This window comes from Neopsephotus bourkii, unplaced genomic scaffold, assembly GCF_033783945.1.
Source record: "Neopsephotus bourkii isolate Nb327-2 ecotype Australia unplaced genomic scaffold, CSIRO-AGI_Nbou_v1 NB_1120, whole genome shotgun sequence".
Lineage (NCBI taxonomy): Eukaryota > Metazoa > Chordata > Aves > Psittaciformes > Psittacidae > Neopsephotus > Neopsephotus bourkii.
Window position 1 is genome coordinate 4,630,707 of NW_026901606.1, and position 21,647 is coordinate 4,652,353.

At 43.0% G+C, this 21,647-nt stretch overlaps 1 protein-coding gene across 5 annotated transcripts in view; it reads right to left on the reverse strand.

The window, feature by feature from the left end:
* Positions 1 to 990: 990 nt before the first annotated feature.
* IFT122 (intraflagellar transport 122) overlaps positions 991 to 21,647 on the reverse strand; it is a 31,539-nt gene continuing 10,882 nt past the window's right edge. For 2 of the 5 annotated variants that reach the window (XM_061362534.1, XM_061362537.1), the window contains 16 exons: positions 21,425 to 21,622; positions 19,703 to 19,843; positions 17,948 to 18,001; positions 15,022 to 15,183; positions 12,526 to 12,692; positions 11,502 to 11,673; positions 10,347 to 10,449; positions 8,708 to 8,848; positions 7,605 to 7,702; positions 6,669 to 6,769; positions 5,381 to 5,546; positions 4,297 to 4,408; positions 3,749 to 3,877; positions 2,866 to 2,942; positions 2,115 to 2,279; positions 1,239 to 1,441 (listed from right to left, as the gene is read on the reverse strand). In XM_061362534.1, the coding sequence (XP_061218518.1) occupies positions 1,352 to 1,441; positions 2,115 to 2,279; positions 2,866 to 2,942; positions 3,749 to 3,877; positions 4,297 to 4,408; positions 5,381 to 5,546; positions 6,669 to 6,769; positions 7,605 to 7,702; positions 8,708 to 8,848; positions 10,347 to 10,449; positions 11,502 to 11,673; positions 12,526 to 12,692; positions 15,022 to 15,183; positions 17,948 to 18,001; positions 19,703 to 19,843; positions 21,425 to 21,622 (2,076 nt within the window). In that variant the 3' untranslated portion in view covers positions 1,239 to 1,351. The other 3 variants (XM_061362535.1, XM_061362536.1, XR_009726832.1) reach the window with 3 other exon arrangements.

A 21,647-nucleotide genomic window follows, 5' to 3' on the forward strand; every position in this document is an offset into this window, starting at 1 on the left:
GTAAATTAAGCAAACTTGGTCAGGAACGCCCAGGGAACTGGGAATCCTGCAGTGCCACGGCAGGGTGGCACGTTCAGGAGGAACTCAAGCAGCCGCAACCACACCACCAGTCTCACATGCAGAGCCCTGTCCCTGTGTAGCTGCTTCACCAGCACCCACCCACCTCAGCCAGCAGCTCCAGAGAGAGAGGCAGGATCCAAAGGGAAGCTGCAACAGGCAGGATGTTGAAACAACACCACAAGTCATGGTGACACAGGCACAACAGATACTGGATTAAAGTCAAGAGACCTGTCGCTCCCCTGCTCCCATCCAGCCAAGGCAGTTCCTACTGCAGAACTGCTCAGTGGCAGCCCCTCAGGTTTGTGCCTGAGCCAGCGCTGACAAACACCAGTGCTGTGCCTACAGCTGAGACCAGAGCTTGCCTTCTTCCCCACCGTCCCCCAAGCAACAGGCCAGAGCCAGGCAAGCAGCAGGGAGGGGATGGAGCTGGGACAGCTCAGGGAAAGGAGGAGGAAGGAGGATGTTGCGTTTGTGGTGTTTGCCTTCCCAAGTAACCGTTACTCATGCTGAGGCTCTGCTCTCCAGGAAGCAGGCTGGACATCTGCCTGCCACTGGGAAGCAGTCAAGAAATTCCTTACTGCTTTGCTTGCATGCACAGCTTTGCTTCACTTAAACTGTCTCTATCTCAACCCGTGAGCTTCTTTGCTTTTGCTCTTGTTATTTTCCCCCTAGTCCTGCAGGGAGGTGGGGGGGACTGAGCAAACTGCTGCTGCCAGGACTGACCCTGACCCACCACACTTGGTCAAGGGGCTGCAGCATTAAATCCTCCGTGGGGCTGCGAGAGGGCCCCCAGTGCCAAGTCAGCGTAACTCTTAAGGTCACATTTTAAGAGCTCTAAACTCTACAACTGTCCTTGCCTAAATGGAATAGAAAGGAAAAAACCCCGTTCACACCCACAAGCCGTAGCGTTACAGCACATTCCCAGACCGAAACTAGTGAAAAACAGTCCTGTTTATTTGGAGATCTGTCCATAACAGGTACAGAGTAAGGAGCAAATCCAGTCCTAACACAAACTGGAATCAAAATAACAATTACTTCAAGACTGAACTTGACCCTAAAACATTCTGGTAAAACTCTGTGGCACTTCAGCTGCTCTGGGAAATGGAGAGGACATTCACAAACAACAGACCTCAACATTTAAAAAAGTTACATTTCTTCAACTTGTTTCCACTCTGGTGGACAAACTGGAACAACAACTTAACAAAGTTGTCAGGAAGGCTCTGTGAGGCTCAGGGGTGTTCTGCCAAGCCAAGAGGGCAGTCTGTCTGCTGAGGTATGAGACTGGTTTTCTTCATTGGTTTGACTCATCTATTCTCCGTCTACAGAAGGGACAACAGTTATGCTGGAGTACGAGCAGCTCATAGTCTTCTGTGTGAAACATCTGTTAATGAGGAGCAGATTTAGGGACAAGTTAGCCTGGGACTTGCTTAAAGAAAATGCAAAGCAAGTTCAGTGGCTTCTTTATGGCACCAACATTCTGAAGCTACCCTACAAGAGAATTGGTCTTCTTGCTTCCAACTGCTTGAGCGTGCCATGACCTGGAACAGAGCAGCAGGCACTTCACAGGGCACTGCCAATGCTGCTCAAGAGCACAAACCCGTTCATTACTTTTGCTGAAGAAAGGAAAAAATTAGGTTCTGCGTAAGCAAACGTGACTGAATTCCAGCGTTTCATAAAGCCATTCCTGAGAGGGCAAGGAGAGGGACAAAACCACAAGCTAACTTAGTCACTGACTGATTTTCCTTGCTAGAGCAGGCTGAAAGTCAGAGAGACAGAGCAAAGAAAGAACTATAAATCAGCGTTTGTTGTTCAGCCAAGGTTTGCTCGAGAGGCTCTGACTCGCTGTCAGTGCAACTTCTCAGATTCAGCTACCTCAAAGTTTTCAGCTGCTCCTCTGTGCATCACACAGCTTGACTGTTGGTTTTCATTGCCTTCTTTGTCTACATCATTCAGGAGCTTGTTGAATACATTTTAAAGCATGAGGTTTCAATGACTGGAACTGTTTCGGCTGTAGGACTTTGGGGGGTTTTTTAAACCTCTCCACGAAACCGTACCTGAAAGCACGATGGACACATGGTGATGGAGGCGTCAGGCAGCAGGGAGCGGTAGTACTGCCACCGCAGTGGCTTTGGCCAGCGTTTAATGAGGACATCCCTGCGGCTCATGGACCGGAGAACAGCACGATTCACCACCACTGGAACGAATTCTGAGCCGCCTTGCTGCAGGAGAGCAGGTTCAGAAGGAATTACTGTTACCAACTGCAAAGCCCTTTGAGGATTAATAAGCTGTTGCAAGCAGCAAAGTAAAATCCAGTAGAAAAAGCTAATATAGAACTGGCCTGGGTCTAGTCCCACCAGACTCGCTGAGCGTTATCAATACCTTCAGCGACAGCAGCATCCACCCACAGCGAGCTCCCATGATTCATTTTAACACAACTCCTTGTAAATAACACCCATGGCCAGAGCCTTTATTAAAACCTCACAGCAAGGACTGATTTACAGGTACACTGCAGAGACACAGAATACCCTGGAGACAGCCCCGCTGTATCACTGTATGGTGATAAAACACAGTTCCAGGAACATTTAAGATCTTTGTTGGTTTTGTGGGGTTGTTTATTTAAGAGAGCAATTAACTGGTAAATCCCTTTCTGTCTCCAGCACTGTCCCTCTCTTCCCATCCCTGCTTTGTGTCTCTCTCTAACTCATTCACACCAGAAGAGCGGCAGGGACTGTAAGCTATGTTTTCTTATTCATTTCTGTTGGTAGCAGGAAACAAGCAGCTGTAAGACACAGGTACAGCTCTTACCTCAAAGCTCAGTTTTGCTGTAAAGGGGTCATCATCTTCAATATCTGTATTGTCATCAAGCCTCAAGCTCTCTGCATCTGGATGCATTTCTTAAGGACTGTCTTCACAGTAGCCAGCACCCACAGAATAAATATGAGCGAACCAGCAGGACTGGTGTCCTTGTTCCAGAGTATTCTCAAACTGCTACAGGGCCTAGATTATTACATAAAGCACTGGAGAAGGGCTGGATGTGACTCACAGTGAATGGGAAAACTGATCATTGCAGCTGCTGCAGAACAGAGCTGACCACAACCAAGCCTAACGTCAGCTCTGCCTTCTTCCCTCTCTGTCCCCTCCTGAACATGAAGCAGCCTATTTAAACTACATTTTGAGCAGCTGGAGTCAGAGATGGTGTTTCCTTGGACATTACTCTGCACATAATATTACATGGCCCCCACAGCAACTGGTAGCTCTGGATGCCAAAGCAGTCCATACCAGAATCCAGCAGGAATGTTAACAAAGGAAGTCCATGCTGGCTTTCCTGGGCTAAGAGAAGGCAGCCCCTAAAATGAGCTGTTATTGGAGTGAACAGCACACTCGTGATTCTCCCCATTCTTCACAGAAATCAGCTAGAACAGGTAAAGCATGGCATTCCATTGTTCAAAAAAATAGTTCACATGATTAGAAACAAATCATCCTGGTGAAAAAGCTTTATGAAATATTAGGTTTAGTTCAGACACCTCTTTGGTGGTTCTACTAACTTGAAGAGGGAACAATGTAATCGCACTCACATCAGTCATCTGACAAAAAGGAAGTTTTAAACCCAAGGAGGGGCAAAATAACTCAAAACTGTTTTTTTTTCCCTAAGAAAAGGACTGGAAACCAATCTTAAGCAAAAGGATACTGTCACTCATCGTCTCTTGCCATTTCTTCTCCTTTTTATTCAATCGTGGAGCTTCAAGATCAATGAGAGCTACAGCTTCTTCATCTGTGATGCCATCTTCCAAATAGAACTCAACCACGTGCAGCACTTCTAAAGGGGTGTGAAAAGCAAGAGTTCAGACAGTGCCTCCCATAAGATACTGTGCCCATTCAGAGATGAACACACTTGGCTTCCACAATGGTGGTGCTCTGCCCACATGTTCTTATGAAGCAAGTTAAAGGCAATAAAACAAACAAAACCCCGTCAACTTCCCAAAGGATTGCATCTGTGTTAATGAAACACTTTGCACATGCAGTGTCTCAGAGAAAAGAAACGCTTTACTGCTGCTGCTGTCCTGCAACAAAATCCAGCAATCCCTGGGACAGGAGGCAGCCACGCAGTCAAATCTAACATCAAAAGGGAAGATTTGCTTGTCCAACTAACATTGCAGAGAAGAAATTAAGTACTAGCCAATTCTGTTAACATTTATCTACTTGAAAAGCACAACCACATGTGATATTCCAACGCACCATAGGAGGAAGCGGAGAAGACAAAAGGCTGTCTGCAGTTAACACAGACATTCCCCAGGTTATTCAGCAAAGGGTTGTTGGTAGAGCACCTGTAACATAAGGGCACAAGCTCCTGCAAAGACACATACAGAGCACAGTGATTATAAACAGATCAGCATATCCTGAACTCTGTTTTCAATTAAATATGGGTTCCTTAGGCGTAACACCACTGATACATCATCATTAATCTGGAGAAACGCTGCTGTGAAATCAGATCCCTCAACATCTGAAAATGCTTTCCCTTTTTAATAAAGCAGGAAGTTTTCACATTAAAAAAAGCCATCTCTACCACTGTAACAATTAAATTGTCACCTTGACTTTGCAATCTCAGAAGCAGAACTCTGCGTCAAATACACAGTGACAAAAGAAGTCGAAGAGAAGGCTGCCAAAGCAAAAGTTTTTTGCTCTAAAGTTTGGTCAAATTTAAGTTCTTCAATTAATTCACCGCTCCTCCAAGAGCACAGTTATTTTAGACAGTTCTTAGGATTGTGTTTCTATTATTTCAGGTGGGCAGGTGCATGTTCTCTTGCACAATACAATTTATTTTTACCGAGTACTCCAGGAGACATGGCTTTACAGAACACCGCAGAAAGTCAGGCTTCAGTTAAAGAAGAAAAGGTGTTAAAATAAGACTTAAGGAAGGAAGGTTATTCAAGGTACAGGTGAAGGAGGGGAGGAGTGCCAGGAGTGGGACAAATGAAAGTGACCTCCAGCTGGAGAGAGAGACCAAGCCTGTGGAGTAATTGCATGTGGATCAGACAGAAGAGGCTCGAAAGAATTAATAGGCAGAGAGGAAGGTAGATGCCAGACAGGAGAGGGAGGATGGAAGCTGCCCATAAAGAAAGGGCTGATTTTAATTTGTTCTCAGGAGCAAAAGGAAGTCTGACCTGAAGAATAACAATAAAAAGGACTGTTTCCAGCAGAAATATAATTATATCACAGAGCTATGCTTAATATATTTCAGACTTCTTTTGTGGATACAACAACTCAGATGCTTGGACGAGGCTGCATATTAACGATTAACATGAAACACATTACAACTTACTTCACTGTCATGGAATGGCTTGGATCGGATTGTCAGGCTGCCCAGCTCAATTGATTTCTGGAATCTAGCTGGGATATGCAGTCCCTGTAACATGTCATAGGCATGACGAGCCAGTTTGTAGGCACCAAGAGCTTTACTCTGTTTTGCCAGGGTAAATAATGTTTTGCTATAACTTAATTAAGGAATAAAAATGAAAACAGCATTTAAGAAGAACTGCAGTACTCTTTCTGATCAGAGCAGTTGTGCACTGGTGCTTGGAACAGAAGAAATCCACTTACATAGCTCCATTTAAAAACAAGAGTGAAAGGACTATCAGAATGTCTGTGGGCAATTATTAGCAAGGTAAGGAGTTGGACCCCTCCATAAACACTGCTTTGGTTAAATATGCTGGCTCCATTTACAAAATTTCAGTAGTTTTAGAGTGAATGGATTTCCCCCCAGACTAAACAAATCCCTTACAGCACCAGCAACCCCACTGACATCAACTAAATACCCATGATCTTACTGGAACTAAAGCATATGCTCCGTGTCATTGATCACAGGTCGTCCTTCCCTTTCATCAGTGTGTAACAGTAACTGCTGTTTGGAAAGTTACTGATCACAGGGCATGTTAACAAAAGTATAATTTCCATAAAGCCTTTCATAAGTGAGAAGGTGATGAAATGGAAAGCTAACATCCCATCCAAAACCAGAAATGGAGTGAAACCAAGAAAATCTGGCCTGCCCATGTCATCCAGTGACCCTTCTTGCCATCTTTTACAGACAGGTGGCTTTCCATGGGGCTCACTTCTGAAGTGCTCTCCAGAGATGCAATATGCACTAACAAAGCTGTGCAAATGTGAGCTTGACAGACACTACACAGTGATAGCAGCCTCATGGGAAGCAAAAGCTCCTGGTTTTCCCCCCTCCTCCTGTCTCAGTTCAGTCTCCTTGCAACAACACTGTCAAGACTCAGAGCCAACATCCTGTTGCAGTGACTGGTATCCTAGAACTTGCTTCTCTGACAAAGGTGATGCACCACACTGGGTGGGTGGTTTGAGAATCATGCTAGTTGATTTGTACAGCTCTCCAAACCTATTTAAAAAAACAGTTGTGCAGTTAAACACACCACAGTTTGGAGATGCTGATCATTTCCTTAGGGACAAAAGCCAGTTTCCACAAACTACAGCCAACAGCTGAAACTGAAGATATCCTGGAGGAAGTCTCTGCATTGTGGCTCAACATCAATTATTCCTTTCATGTATCTCACAAGATAACTTCTGTATTTTTTTCTGTATTGGAAGGATACGCTTTTGAGATACCCAAAGGAGTCTCCTTTGTTAAGCTGTGCAGCAGGAACCTGGAAATATTGAAGAGGGTTTCAGGCAAGTGGAAACTGAATGGCTCCTCCTGCAGTATTAAAAATACAGACACATATTTCTAAGCTGGAAAACCAACAACTCGCATCACTAAGCATCCCTGCACTGGGCACCTCAAGTACTGCATTTCTTCATACAGTTATGAAAAGAAGGGGTACTGACAGAAGATAGCATGTGGATTTTGCATGTCTTTATCACCAAACCTCATGCAGAGAAAGAGAGAAAGAGACTCATGTTGCTGAAACAGAATCTTTAACTGGCTATTTCAAATTGAGGGCAGATTGGCCAGCAGCATGGAGTCTCCATAACCGTCAGGTCTGAAGCAGTCTGACCAGCAAAGACCTCCATAGCATAGCACCAGCTCTTGGGCAAGGGCACAGATTGAGTGTTCTCAACGTTTTACACAAAGAGTATTTTTACCAACAGTATCAGCAACATTGCTGTAACTGCTGGTAGTAGCAAGAGCCCCTCACTCATGACTGCTTATCATTCTGGAGTAGTTTGCACACATCAAGTAGCCTGTGTAGGTCCAGAGGCTCAGATCACTGTAGAACCAAATGGATACAACCAGCAAAAAAGGGCTGGGGGTGGAAGCCAGTCATCATCTTATCTGCTCATACGAGACAAGCCCAGATCTGCTAAGCTGCACTGCAGGCTCTAGGAACTCAGACAACAGAAGTTCTTGTGCAGCACAGCAGAAGGGTGTATAATAAAGTTAAAGAAATAAGTAACTATACACTATCTCTAATCTACACTCAATATTTAATTGCCTGAAAAGTCATTCAATATTCCTGGTTATTTCTGGACTCCCTAAAGAAGAATAGCCAGGAAGCATAAACACAAAACCTCTAAAGCGAGTGCCTTACAGTGTATCTGTGAATAATATGATAGACATGGTAAACTTCTGCCAAATGCTGGAAGTGATGAAACTTCTGCAACATTTCAGTCTTCTGCTGTTCATTCTCTGCGGGAGGCAAAGGCATCAGTGTAAGTCTCCCAGGCGAGTCTGGGAGACTCAGCTGGAATACAACAGCATATTATGGTTTAGGTGCCAGCACTTCTGAGAGAGGCAGGTACCAGTTCACGTGTGTCCCACCTCCCTGTCCAAACCACACATTGTACAGACTTGCCATTTTTCTGGGCAAATTTCTGGTCTAAAGCAAGTGTGGTAAAGCACAAAACGGCTGAGGTGACAGTTTTAACATAGCTAGAGGCTATAGCTTAAAGGAGAAAATGGCAGGTCTGCATCACTGGAAACCTCATCCATAACTACAGACGTTATGAATAAACATTTGTTTCATAAATGCTAACTACACTACTAAGCCATTTGGAAATATCTGCATCTCTACAAAATACCTGAGGGGTAACAGATCCACACTAGCATCCAACAACTGAACTAAAAAAAGAAAGGTACTTACAGCATCAGGCCAAAGGCAATGTTATCAATCTTCTGTTTAATTATTACTACATTCCACTTGTTGTTACTGGCTGCACCTTTCTCCCAGTGAAATACATTCAGAAGACACGAGAACAGCTAATAACAGTCAGTTTTATCTGTAGGCAGAACTAATTTGTAAAGTACCTCTCCAACCTCTGTTCAAATACGACATGGATTTTGCACTCCCAAATCATCTTTGATTTACTAGTACGTTCACCCTCCAACCATGTCCCTAGGTAAGGTGTGCTGTGGGAAGGTTCCTGAGGGTACACAGTCCCAGGAGACACAATCTGGGTTTCTGCTCAGGAGGCCTGCGCATGCTGCTCGGCTTATTTGTTTTAAATGAGCACATGGGAAAACCAAGGGACTACAGAAATAGCACAAGCCGGAGTTACACACACATTAAAAAAACCAAAACAAAGCCAAACAACAGTGAGGCAGTCACAGCAAAGCTACCACAATACAGTAATTGTTTGTCTACATGCACAAGGAGGTAACGAGAAGAATAGAAACTTCCTTTTGATTACTTACCTTGGGCTATATCTAAACACTGCATGGAAAGCATCCAGTAATAATAAGCAGCATCGTTGAAGCGGCTCTCCATCACAGCGTTATGTGTCAGCTGCTCCAGCACCCGCATTGCCTCGCTCTGCCTGCCAGCCTTGTGGAACGCTACCAAGGAGCCCAAACAGAGGATTTTACAGTGTGATTATATCAATTAACTGAAATTAATGCTTTTAAATTAAGAGCAGTCTATTCAGCCAGTATCGCAGAGTCTATCCAGGGCAGGATAAAAAGGATTATATGCTGGTGTTTTTCTCCTTGAAACCAGCGACGCTAATGGAACATGAGAAACATCTGTAGCTATTTTGTGGCTTTTGCACTGGCTCCGCAGCTCTTGAGCTCATGGGTTTCGTACAACGCCGGTTGCTTTTTTTAAATACAGAAATAGCAAAAATGCTACCATGATTAGATCTCTGTACGAGCAATCTCGACACTGCAAATCACAACTTCATCCAAAACTACAGCAAATTAACATTTGAAGTTAGTGCTCTGGCTTGTAACACTGGGTATTTGGAAAGACTGCTGCATTTATGATGTCCTTTTATCATTTATTAACAGCATTTATCTGATGCTCAGAAGCCAGTATAAAGTAAGATCCTGAATTCTGTGTAAACATGCATTTGGCAGTCTTCATACAGGGTTAATGGGGATGGGGAGAACCAACCCCCCCAAAACGTACCCCCACAGCACAGTTGCCTCCTGACTTCAGCTAGGTCACCTATAACCAATTCTGATGTAGCTCCACAGCTATCTCAAGCGCACCCAGTTCTGGAGCACTTATATTTACTGAGCCACAGCAGCCCAGTATTCTGTGGAACAAACTGGGAACCACAGGCCTGTATTCAGAGTCCTGTGTGCAAGCTCCCAGGCTGCCCTAAACCCAGGAGCTCACAGCTCTGGTGCTGAGACACACAGGCTAGTTCAAACCATGCCTGGCACGTTCATTGCCTTGGCCCTTACAAGCGAATGAAGTTCTACACTTGGATCTGCGCTGGCTCTGGGAACAGCAGATGCAACAGTCACATGGAGCTGCACCTGAGAACAGGAACCAGACTGAAAACGTGCTGGCTCCACATGGAGCTTGCTTCAACATCTCCTCAGCCCTGGAACGGTTTATGAATTAAATGTGAAGCCTGTCCACATGATGGAAGGTTGACAGTTGTCTTCAAAAGTAACTAAAAACAGACAAATTCTTAGAGAAACAGGAAAATTCTACTTGTACAAACCAAACATTACCTAAATATAAAGTAAACCCAGGCTTTCCATGTAGGTTTGTAAGGTGGCCACCATATTTTTAATTCTATTGTTATGAAACTATTAAAGACAGCTCAGATTATATGCTAAATACTGTTGCCACTTGCCACACGCAGATACATGAGATGGAAAATGTGGACCTGTACTTAGATGCCATGATTTTTGACAGATTCATCACATTTTCTTATTAAATAAGGAGACTTCCCGCTACCTTAAGACCAATATGAAACCATGGATTCTATTTGGCTTTCAGTCTCAGTGGTAATAAACTCTAGGGCAGACTGCATGCTTTGTACTAGGCAAGTATGGAGCAGATTTCAAGTGACCAGTGACCCGTCAGTGACAATCTCACCTTTTTGGGCTTCTTCAAATCTATCGTTCTCTGCAAGCCACTGAGCATAAGGGACATAGACATCATCTTTGAATTCAGGATGCTTTTCACACAAAGCGAACGCCTGAGGTGAACAACAAACTCATTTTTAGCATACGTCATGGTTTGAACAGTTAAAGGGTTTAGAATGTTCCATGGGATCAATCAATTTAGCTGTAGGTAAACTCACAATAAAAATGCATACACAGAACTGAGAGTGCATTCCAGATTTTCTCCCATATGAAACGAATGTATTTTAAATAAAAAGGATGAGCAGCAAAGCACAGTCACAACCTGGTTATGGGAAGAGGGGAGCTTGAAAGTGCTCATCTACGGAATGCAGCGGATTGCACAGCAAGAGGCACATATTTATATTTTTACAGACTGGATCATCTAAAGAAATGGACCCCACACTCTAAACGCAGCTCAGATTCACTTCCTGAACCCATGAGCGAGTGAGGGAAGGGCCGAGCCTACAGTTTTCCAAAGCACCCGTATAACTGGGGAAGGGGTTGTCAATTCCAGCAGCACTTTCAAAACACTCCCTCAGGAACCCCGACCTACAAAAAGCTTCATGTGAAAAAACAAGAAGGAAATTAATGGTGACCCACCCTGTGAGGGGGCCGTTACCACCAGACCTGGGGTTTTATGGGAAAACCCAGTAAAGTCCAAACTTTATCTAATCAGAAGCATAAATCCAGTTATAGAGTGGAGTCCACACCAACACCTGACACGTTCATCAGATCTAAATTACGTGTCAGGTGTGTCCAAATTACAAACAGCACAGTTCAAAGCAGAATTTCCCATGATACAATTACTATTTATTCCTTCTAGTGGGCTAGAAGCATCCCATGGATTATCACAGGGAAGTGGGCAAAGGTAACACAGGCAAAAAGGGTGCTCAGATGCGAGACCAATTATTCAGCCAGGAAACAAAACAACTCAAAAAGCAAAAGCAAAAACCAAACCCACCATTGAACAAACACTGGCATGAAAATTAACTTAAATACTCTGAATCCCATTGACAGCAGTCTCCCCTCCCTCCCTGCCTGCTGCTCCCTTCACAACAGTGCAGGGGTGGGGCAGACACTTCATGCAGCCAGCAACAATAAGCAGAGGAATCAAGGGCTCTCTTACTTCTTCCCAGTGTTGAGTCTCCACGTGGAGATGGACCAATGCTTTCAGGTCACCAACCTTCATGTAGGTTTCTGCTGCATAGCCAGGATTAGCAAGCTTCTTAAAATAGAAGGCACATTTCAACAAAGGCTCACGCTCAGCTTTATCCAGTTTTCGAGCAATTTCAATTAACCTGGACCCAGTAAAAAGAAGCAGATGTTCATGTTCTGCCTTGGTTTGCCTTTTAATTATTTATATTATTATTAATTATTGTTTATATTATTAACTTCACCTTTAATCAGTTCTTACTTAATAAATAGCACAAAGTAGTACCATGCAATGCTGTTTAAACAGTTTTCAGCTAACAGTCCAAATTCTTCTTTTTCCTTTCACAAACTCAAACCCCATTCCTTCAATCTTCACTCCTACATGACTCCATGTCTCAGACTCTGCAGAGTCATGAAGATGGAGAGAGAGAGCAGGTCCTACATGACTAAGTGACATGGGACACACTTCCTCCCTAACCTAAGAAAAGACTGCTGAACACACAGTTGTGCCACACAGCACAGCTGAGGCAAGGGAAGGCCAAGTGATATCCAAGACCTTAGGCAATTTGGCTAACAACCCAGTGTCACCTACTGCAAATCAAGGAGATACTGTGCTGCAGTTGTCTTCTCTACCCACGAGGTGATCATCCTTAACAGCTTAAACCAGAGAAATAGGCTATTGCATGTAAGCACTGCTGTGGTGATTACTCTGAAAAGCTTAAGGCATGCATATTTTAGAAGACAGCCTCATACTACAGATGAACCTCTTCATACCCTTTTCTGTTGCAATGCATTTGCTCTCATTATATATTTATGTCCTTACCATCTAAACATATGTAACTTTAAAACACTCTTAATTGTAGGTGTGCTTCAAGTACTCAATTTTACATAAACAAAGCACACAATGAACAAGTTTTGTCTTATTTTAAAAATATGCAGAACTCAGATCTATTTGAAGTTTTATTCTATATTATCTCCGAGATGGAACTAGAACCTACATATCGACCCAGCCGTGGTCCCCACTGATTTCTATGGCCTTCATGTGCTCGCCTGCAGAGAGGTACATCTCCACTGCTGCTTTGGGTTCATTGATATTCTTGGCCCAGTCTGCTTGCTTTTTTATGAGCATCTTTGTGTCTTTGGGGTCTCCAGATACCAGGAAATCCTGCAATAGTGCAATACAGAAGTTTGCATTACCTTCTGCTCACAAACATGGTCACAGCTGAGACTCGAAAATATGTAAAGGCTTTTTCAAAGAATGCCTTTATGCCTCCTAAGAAAAGCAAGACTGCACACAGCACAGCATGAACTGATCCAGCCTTCAGCAACCAATCATCGAGGCTCAGTGTTTGGTAGGAAGCAATGGCAAGTCTCCCAGTTAGACAGCTTTCAATTAAAAAAAGAAGTGGAGATGCTGGCAGGGCCAGGAGAAGGATGAGGGAGGAAGTGTGCCCCAACTTGGTTCCTCAGGAAGCTCACTCTGTTGAGCCTGTTGAAGTGGACACAAACTGTCATTTCTGCATGCTTTTCAGGAGCATGCCTTTCCAAAACAAAATACTGTGCATGTTGAAACACATAATAGATCAATTCCAAGTACAGAGTTTCTTTTGCAAGCCAAGAAGTTCTCTCTTCAGCCTCAAAGACTGACCCAGCCCTACCTCATGCTCAGTTAACAGCAGTATACCCACTTCATTCAATGGCAGCAGCAGGATGCCCAGCCACAGATCAATGAAAGGCTGAAATTTTGTTTTCTGCAAAGACACTTGATAATTATTTTAGACTGTATCAAAGAAGCTCTTTTATAAGGACAGAATGACAGCTGCTCAGAAGTGACAGTGACTCAACTACGGCTTGGACTTCTGCAAGGAATGCGAGCACCAGCCCTGCATACTGGGGTGATCATTCTAAGCAGTTTGTTCAGCTTCCCATGCCAATAGCAAAGCCCTGGCAGCATTTGGTTCACATCACCAGGAAAAAAAAACAACAACTAAGTAGTTCAACAGCAGAAACTGGATTTAGGGCAATTTTGTCTGTCAGCAGAACAGGCTACTGCCCATTAAAGCAGCTTCCAGCAAGTGAAAAGTGAGAACAGCAGAGAAATGGAAAGGTGAGAAGAGAGTGGAAAATTACCTTTTCTACTGTTTCTGGTAAATTCTGACTGAAGTTTAAAACACAAAAGAACCCCAACAAACAGGCAAAAAAACCCCACAAAAAGCTGCCACACAGTACAGATCTGTTCCAGGACCACAATGCAGCAGTCTCCCTGCTGCAGGCAGTTGACAGGTACAGAACTGTTCCCCATTCCTGTTAGCTCTTCACTGAGCTCCACGCAGGGCTTTGCTCTAGCACTATCTGCTGCCACACAGGCCTCATTCTATCAAGACGTCATGTTAACCCTTGAACATGAAAAACTGAAGTGAAAGAATGAAGTTAAACAATGTATTTGACACAACTTGCTTTCTACCTTAGGTCACCAAAGTAAGTCCAAAATCAAGCTCAGCTCCTTTAAAGGATAAAGAGGTTTTTGTGACTTCTCAAGAGTCTGGGATCTGGTACTGCGATAACAAGCCTATGATCAGGTATCAGCAGACTTCCTGACCTCTGCTTCCAGTCTGGACTCCCTAGCCAGAGCTAATCAGTATTCAGCACCAGGAATCAGGTTCTGTGAGAATCCCTTTGCATAGTTGGGGAACCATTAAAAGCAACACCACCAGCCCTACCCCCCATCTTTCCTTGGAAACATAACTGGTAAACGGGGGTGTTTATATAGCCTTCCATGTCTTGTGCACAAGAAGCTTCCTTCATATGCTGAGAACTACCTTTAATTTCCTCTGCATGGAGTTACTCTCAAGGATAGGAACACAAGACCTTTTCTCTCTGCTAGTTAAATATAGACATGACTACAGCCAAGAATTAAAACAGAGTCTTATGAAGACTTCTGGGAAAATTCTCATCTATGAATTACATTTATGTTCAAGAGGAGCCAAAACACTGAAGCTAACAAAGACTCATCAGCCAAAAATAGTGGAAGTCAGACTTACATCAGCAAAGCTCCAAAGTATTTATATTAAGCTCTTGGAAGAAAAAGATCTCACTGTGGCCCAGTTTGCGGAATCTCTGCTAGAACAGCTTAAATGCACGTCACGGTCAAGTCTGTATTGGGCAGAATAAGGCTCTGACAAGTGACAAATGAGACTAACCAGTGCATGCATTCTTAGGGATTTTGATAAGGAAACACCATGGAGGACTTAAAAGCCAAGTAATGCTTTCTTATCAGCATATCAAAACATCAGTTTAAAAATCCATATTCAATTTATTTCTACATGTAAACAGAGTTAAAAAAAAGAAAACAAAAGGCCAAGACATATAGAATCATTGGAAGAAAATTCTCTAGTAAAAAATACACTAGGTTAGATCCTTTGGTAGATCCCACTTTGAAAGCAGTTACAGATATTAATATTTCTGCATTTAAATATTCAGTTGCAGACCATTACCTTTGCGTGGTCAAACATGCGCAGGTCAGAGTACATCTCCAGAGCAAGGTTTTCATGCCCACTCTTCCTGTACAACTTTGCTGCCTCATGGAATTTTCCCTGGTAGGCATAAACATCTGCTAGGAACAGGTCGTTGTTGTTCTCTCCGAGCCTCTTCCGCTCCTGGCAAAATGAAATACAGCAGAGATGTAGAAAATAGTCTAGATGACCAGCATCTAGGTGAGAAATAGCCGTGGAGGAATTAGATTTTCAGGCTTAGTTTTTAACTGTTAATGAAAACCAGTAACAGGGCATCATAATTATGCCTCTCCTACATTTCTGGTGAATTTATAATTAAAGGATTATATCCCTTCTTAATTAAAATTAGGAAGAGCAAAATTAAATGTCACTATACAAACTAAAGTGATGAAAAAATCACTTCACTTGATTTCACACAGGAAAACGAACACATGCTGTCATTACGCTCAGCTATTTTAAAGGCAGCCTCTGATGGGTTCCTTCTTTTCTCCTGGAGAAGCTCCCTTGCATATCATTTGGCTGTATTAACACTTTGACAGTGGGATGATAAACATGACAATAACTGCTAGCCATAAGCAGACTTAGAAAGTCTGTTAACTTGCCTCTGAATCAGAAAGTGTCCCCATGGCTGTCCCCCCATGCATGAGCTTGTGGTGTCGGGCAGGCAGCAGTGGCATGTGCTCTCCTGCTAACTGCAGCTGCTGACTGCCTGCCTGGGAAGGGACCAGAGAGGCAGCGCACGTGCAGTGCCACAGGGAAACCCCTCATGTGAACCAGACCCACAGGGGCACATTGGCTTCAAGGGACCAGCATCATACATATGTGTGCGTGTGTTTTAATATGTATGCTTTATCCTGTCTCTTGGAAACACATTACTCCCTGCTTTGGATAAGACTACTGCTACTGTTAGCCCACCTCATATGGAACTATGTAGATGTGAATTGAATTTAAAGAAAATTGCACAAAAGGAGGGAAAGCATTCCATGAGCATACAAACTCAGTTCTGTACTGCCAAAGGAGACTCAGCCATAGCTCCTCTGGACACACTCACAGCTGTGCTGACACTGGACGGGTATTGAAGGTTCCCTTTAAAAGCTTTGTTACAAGAATAATCAGAGGAACTGTTACACCAGTTTTTAAAGACTTCACAGGATCTTGCCAGACATACAGATCTGGCAGTTATGTACCCTGCTGTCATCAACCAGAAAAATAGGGTGTCATTAGTGAGAGAAAACCATCACATCAATGGAACATGTGTGCTTAGTTACACCCTTACAAGCCTTAAGAGAAATCCGATATACCACAAGCAAGAGTAAGCAATGATGTAGAACTCTTACTTAAGGAGGAGCATTTTCAAGTCTGAAAGTAAGTCTGTGCCTGTTTGCAAAGGGAATTATAGAATCATAGCATCATAGAATAGTTAGGGTTGGAAAGGACCTTAAGATCAAGTTCCAACCCCCTGCCATGGGCAGGGACACCTCACACTAAACCGTCTCACCCAAGGCTTTGTCCAACCTGGCCTTGAACACTGCCAGGGATGGAGCATTCACAACCTCCCTGGGCAACCCATTCCAGTGCCTCACCACCCTAACAGGAAATAACTTCTTCCTTATATCCAATCTAAACTTCCCCTGGTTAAGTCTGAACCCATTACCCCTTGTCCTGTCACTACAGTCCCTAATGAAGAGTCCCTCCCCGGCATCCCTATAGGCCCCCATCAGATACTGGAAGGCTGCTCTGAGGTCTCCACGCAGCCTTCTCTTCTCCAGGCTGAACAGCCCCAACTTTCTCAGCCTGCCTTCATACAGGAGGTGCTCCAGTCCCCTGGTCATCCTCGTGGCCCTCCTCTGGACTTGTTCCAACAGTTCCATGTGCTTTTTATGTTGAGGACACCAGAACTGCACACAATACTCCAGGTGAGGTCTCACGAGAGCAGAGTAGAGGGGCAGGATCACCTCCTTCAACCTGCTGGTCACACTCCTAATCTTTCTCATTAAACAGAATACAACATGACAAATCCAGAATATCCTCCATAGACACAGATCTAGAGAAGCATATACAGAAAGATTGGCAGTAGTGAGAGAATGCTCTCCTCTACCTAGCTACCCTTTAAAAGCAATACAAAACTTTGTCCCATGTTAGACACCAAGAGCAGTCAACTGCAGCCAACTGTCACTTTGACATAACCAGGACAGCTCTGCAGAACTGGAAGACAACGAATGTATTCTTTCAGAGAAGGTGCAAATCTAATTATCATGAGAAAGAGGAATTCCTTTTATGCCATCTCAACACTGATCTTTAAACTAAGCATTATCATGCAGTCTTTGTAGAAGGACAAGGGTGATACCATGTCTTTTAATGTGCTCATGACAGACAGTTATTGTCTAGTGAATTTCTATCAAGAAGTGTGAAAAGTGTTAAGAACTAGTGATTAGAGCACAGTATGGAAGTAAAGAATCCCAAATTCTATTTCCAGTTGTCACAGACTTGTCATGAGATACTGAGTTTGTCATTTTACTTCTCTGGGCCTGTTTCTGGCTCTGCAAAGAGGAGATAATAGTAATTACCTACTTCCAGGGGGTAAGGAAAGGCTTAATTAACTCATGTTTATGAAGTATGCTGTACTAAGCTCTGGTAGCACAGTAGTATTCTACCAATTATTAGTTGAATATCGAATGTTTCTCCAGTTTTCCTGAGGACAGTTTCAGAAGTTCTCATTCCACACCCCCATTTCTTCCCCATGAAGTTTCAGCCCTGTGACTGGGATTTGTGTCACCTCTGCTCATTGGGATTTTTCACTCTAAAAACATCTCCAACAGCACTCTATGAACTCCCTCCAAAACAGAAAGCACTGATTTTGGCACAGCACTCAGTGTAAGGATATATGCAGCCTTTAATGCTCCCTTACCTCGATGCTGCTGATCAATTCTAAATATCGAAGGTCTCGTACTCTGGTAAATGCCTATTGAAAAGAAGAATGAAAGAGATTAACTTGAAAGGCCAGAAGAATCAAAATATTGTTATGCATAAATCCAGTGTCATCAGGCCTGACAGAAACATGCTGGGCTTTGTGTCTGTGCAGTCCTTAACCCGAGGGGCTCCCACAGCAACTGCAGCCCCGAGGCATCACAGTAAATAAGACCAGGGCAGAATCCAAACAGCTTAGCACTGAAAATAAACAGCAAAGGCAGGGACTAGTAGGTGCACATGTCAGTCCCTAAAGAAATACAAAATGCCATTTAAAATATGCAATACCTTTATTCTGGCTATTTTACAGCTTTTCCATTTTGATGTGAGGCATGAAACAGGCAAAGAAAAACTAAAGAAACTACTACAAGGTAGAACATATAATTGATGGCATTGCCAAAGCATACTGCATGTGCTTAGGGCTTTTATACCATTCTGAACACTCAGTATGGAGGTGGCTCAGTGAGAGGAAGGGGAAAAAAGGTAAGGCAGAAGTACTGCAAGGCAGTATAATATCTTTTGCAAATGGAGATAAATGTGCAACCCAAAGTCTCAAGTGGCAAAGTCACGTGTGAGCTCCAGCAGCTTAGCACTTATTCCTGACATGCATCAAAACCCAGAATTTTAACTCTTTAGACTGCACATTCAAGACTTCCAACCAAACTAATGCCTGAGAGGGCACAGCACATTCTGCTTACACCAGATTGGACTAGGAGCTACGAGAGCCTTTAATGTCAAGAAGCTGCTTTTGTTCAAGTTAATCCGCTCTAATTCTAAGAGGGCACTACTTTGAAATCCCAAGGAGGCACTGAAAACTTCTTTTCAAGAATATCTATTTGCATAAGGCCATCCATGAAGCTGAAATGATTCTGATGCCTCCACTTAAGAAAAAAAGAAGAAAAATAAAGTGTTTAATTTCCTTCTTAAAAAATCAGTTATTAAAAGATGCCTATTGCTACAGGACACCCCCTGCATATTTTTAGAATGTTTTGTTTTTCATACAATATTCATATTGAAATCAGTTCACCCCCTCTTATTTGAGAAAAGGTGTTGAAAGAAAATAGGTAAGTATTTCATGCTGGAGAAAATTCCATTCTTCAGTATATGCACATTTACTCCCCAAAACAAGGCATTCCAGAGAGAAAAATGACTAAAACAATGACACTACATCATCACTGCCTTCAGATAACATTAATGTATAGCTAGAATATGAAAAAATATGAAAGCTCCACATTTGAACAGAGGTTATGTTAAATACTAGGGAAAAATAGGGGAAAACAGAGCAAGTTCCCAGCACTGGGGAAGTGGGGAGTCAGCCGAGGCGTTCTGTGGTGCCACCAGCTGGTCAGCAGCACCACTGAACAACCTCCCACTTCTCAAAGTCATTAATGCATCTTCCAGCGGTAGATGAAAGAAACCATTTTCTTTGCATTTAACACTCTGATTTAGAACATGGCATTTATCTAGAGAGATAAATTAGACCTTCAGTTTAAAACCTCGTTTCAAGATCCTAGTTATATATATCGAACCAACATATTCTTTGGTACGTGTAATAATATACATGCTAAAGACAAGCAAGACAGTAACCAAGGAACCCCACTTTGTACTCCAGCCATAAACCATACATCATTTACACACACTATATATATTTACTTACATATATTTACTTATTTCTGCAAAGTAAATCATGTTTTACCTTTTTAGCAGTTTCAAACTCTAGCCCTTCCAAGGCTTCCATGGCCAGTTCTTTCCAGTCATTATCAGTCACTCCTAAACATGCAATTTGATAGGCTTCTTTAAACATTTTTCGTTCCAGGTATTGATACATGGGTGCAGACTGGGGATTTCCATTGAAAAACACATATTAGAAAAAAAATACTGAGATGCAGTATTAGTGAAATTCTTACATAACTGGGAAAAAATATTCTAATCACAAGCATTACAAGCTTGTGATTAAAGGTATAGGGTTTGTGTCATAGACAACATTCTGGGGTGATTATTACTGTATCTTTAGACAAGCTGGGTTAATTGTATTCCAAACTCCTCCATCTTGAAATCTTCAGTTCCTTGCATATTAGGACGTAGTTAAGAATGCGAATCCTTCTGTGCATTGTACATGCTAAATATCATGTACGAAGAGCTGCTTTTTTTTAATGCCACAGAAGCAGAGCAAAGGAGGGGGCATTTTGTTCTCGAAGCTAAAAGCATGAGAAGGGGCACAACAGCTTGGTGTGAAGCACTCCTGGAAACACTCAAGACACAGCAGGAAGTGGTATCATGAGGAAGTAACCCTGTTGTGCCAGCCCTGGTGACAAAGCAGTTTTACCAAGACTGTTAAGCCCAAAACACACTGACCTCAAGGACCTGCACTAAAACAGAACTAAAGAGACAAACTGCCAGCTGCAGGCTGCCACAGACTGAAGCTCAGGATCTGCAGCTCAAGCCCTCTAAGTGACATGGGAGACTGCTTGTAACTCTGGGCTTGCACCTGAAGGCAGTATATGCAGATTCATTTCTATTATTTTTAATGTACCTGAAAATTGAGTACTTTTTGGTCCTCTCTCCCTCCAAAAGACTAGCTTTGAAAAGGCTGTTTCAGTGATGCTTCCCAGGAATTGTGTGGAATACTGGTGCCTAGAGCATACCAAGGCAGGCAGAGTGTGCCAGGCCTGGCTGATCCATGGCTGTGAGCCACACTGCACAGCCCAGTGCCTAACCAAGGACCTGCCCAGCGATGCAACGGGGCAGGCAGGTGCCTAGAACAATGGTGTGAATAAAAGCACAGGGCACTTCTGCTTCTCTGCTGCCTCAATTTCAAATCCTGCCCACACCTGACTGCACAAGGCACAACCTTTTTCCCTTCTCCTTTTCCTGTTTTGTTTCTTGGACTGGTTTATACTCCTCCAGTGCTTCCCATAATGCAGGAAATGGTGTTCTGAGGAAGGCAGTCTCTAAATTTACAATGTCAAGACTAACCACATGGTGTATATTCAAACATACGCTTAAATGTTGCCTAAACACATCTAGGTGAAGCAACAATAAGACAGTGTGGGATGGTACTCATAAGAAAAAATGAAATTACAACTTGAGAAAAGGTACATAGACTACAGTAAAAATCCAGGCGGTGGGGTAACACCCACACCATATCTTCACCTTTGCTTTTAGATTATGTGCATTTGCAAGTGGGAAGGGAGAATTAGGAACATGATCAACAAGAGCAAAAAGGAAGTTAGCTTAATTAATGCCAAATAAAAATATCATTTAGATCATGCCATATAATTTAAATAACGATGAAGAAAGTGTGAACTGCAATCATTTTGGTAATGGAATATGAGTAAGTCTCAGAAAAGCTTCTTCACTTCTTAAACATTGATGTTTATGAAATGTAAAGCAGCACTTAATGAGATTAAAGGATTACCTGCGGAACTTCAACAGCTGACATAGAAAAAACATGAAGACAGAAGATCTTGGAGCCGTTGTAACCCACAACAAAGCCTTGAAGCTTTTGCTGATGGACAGGGAAGTTACTGGCTTTGATATTGAGGTAACCCCCTCCAGAAAAGCAAAGCATATCCTCACACTGTGTATTCCAAGCCACGCTATTTGCATTGGGTTCCTACCGAGCAAAGGAACTGATGATT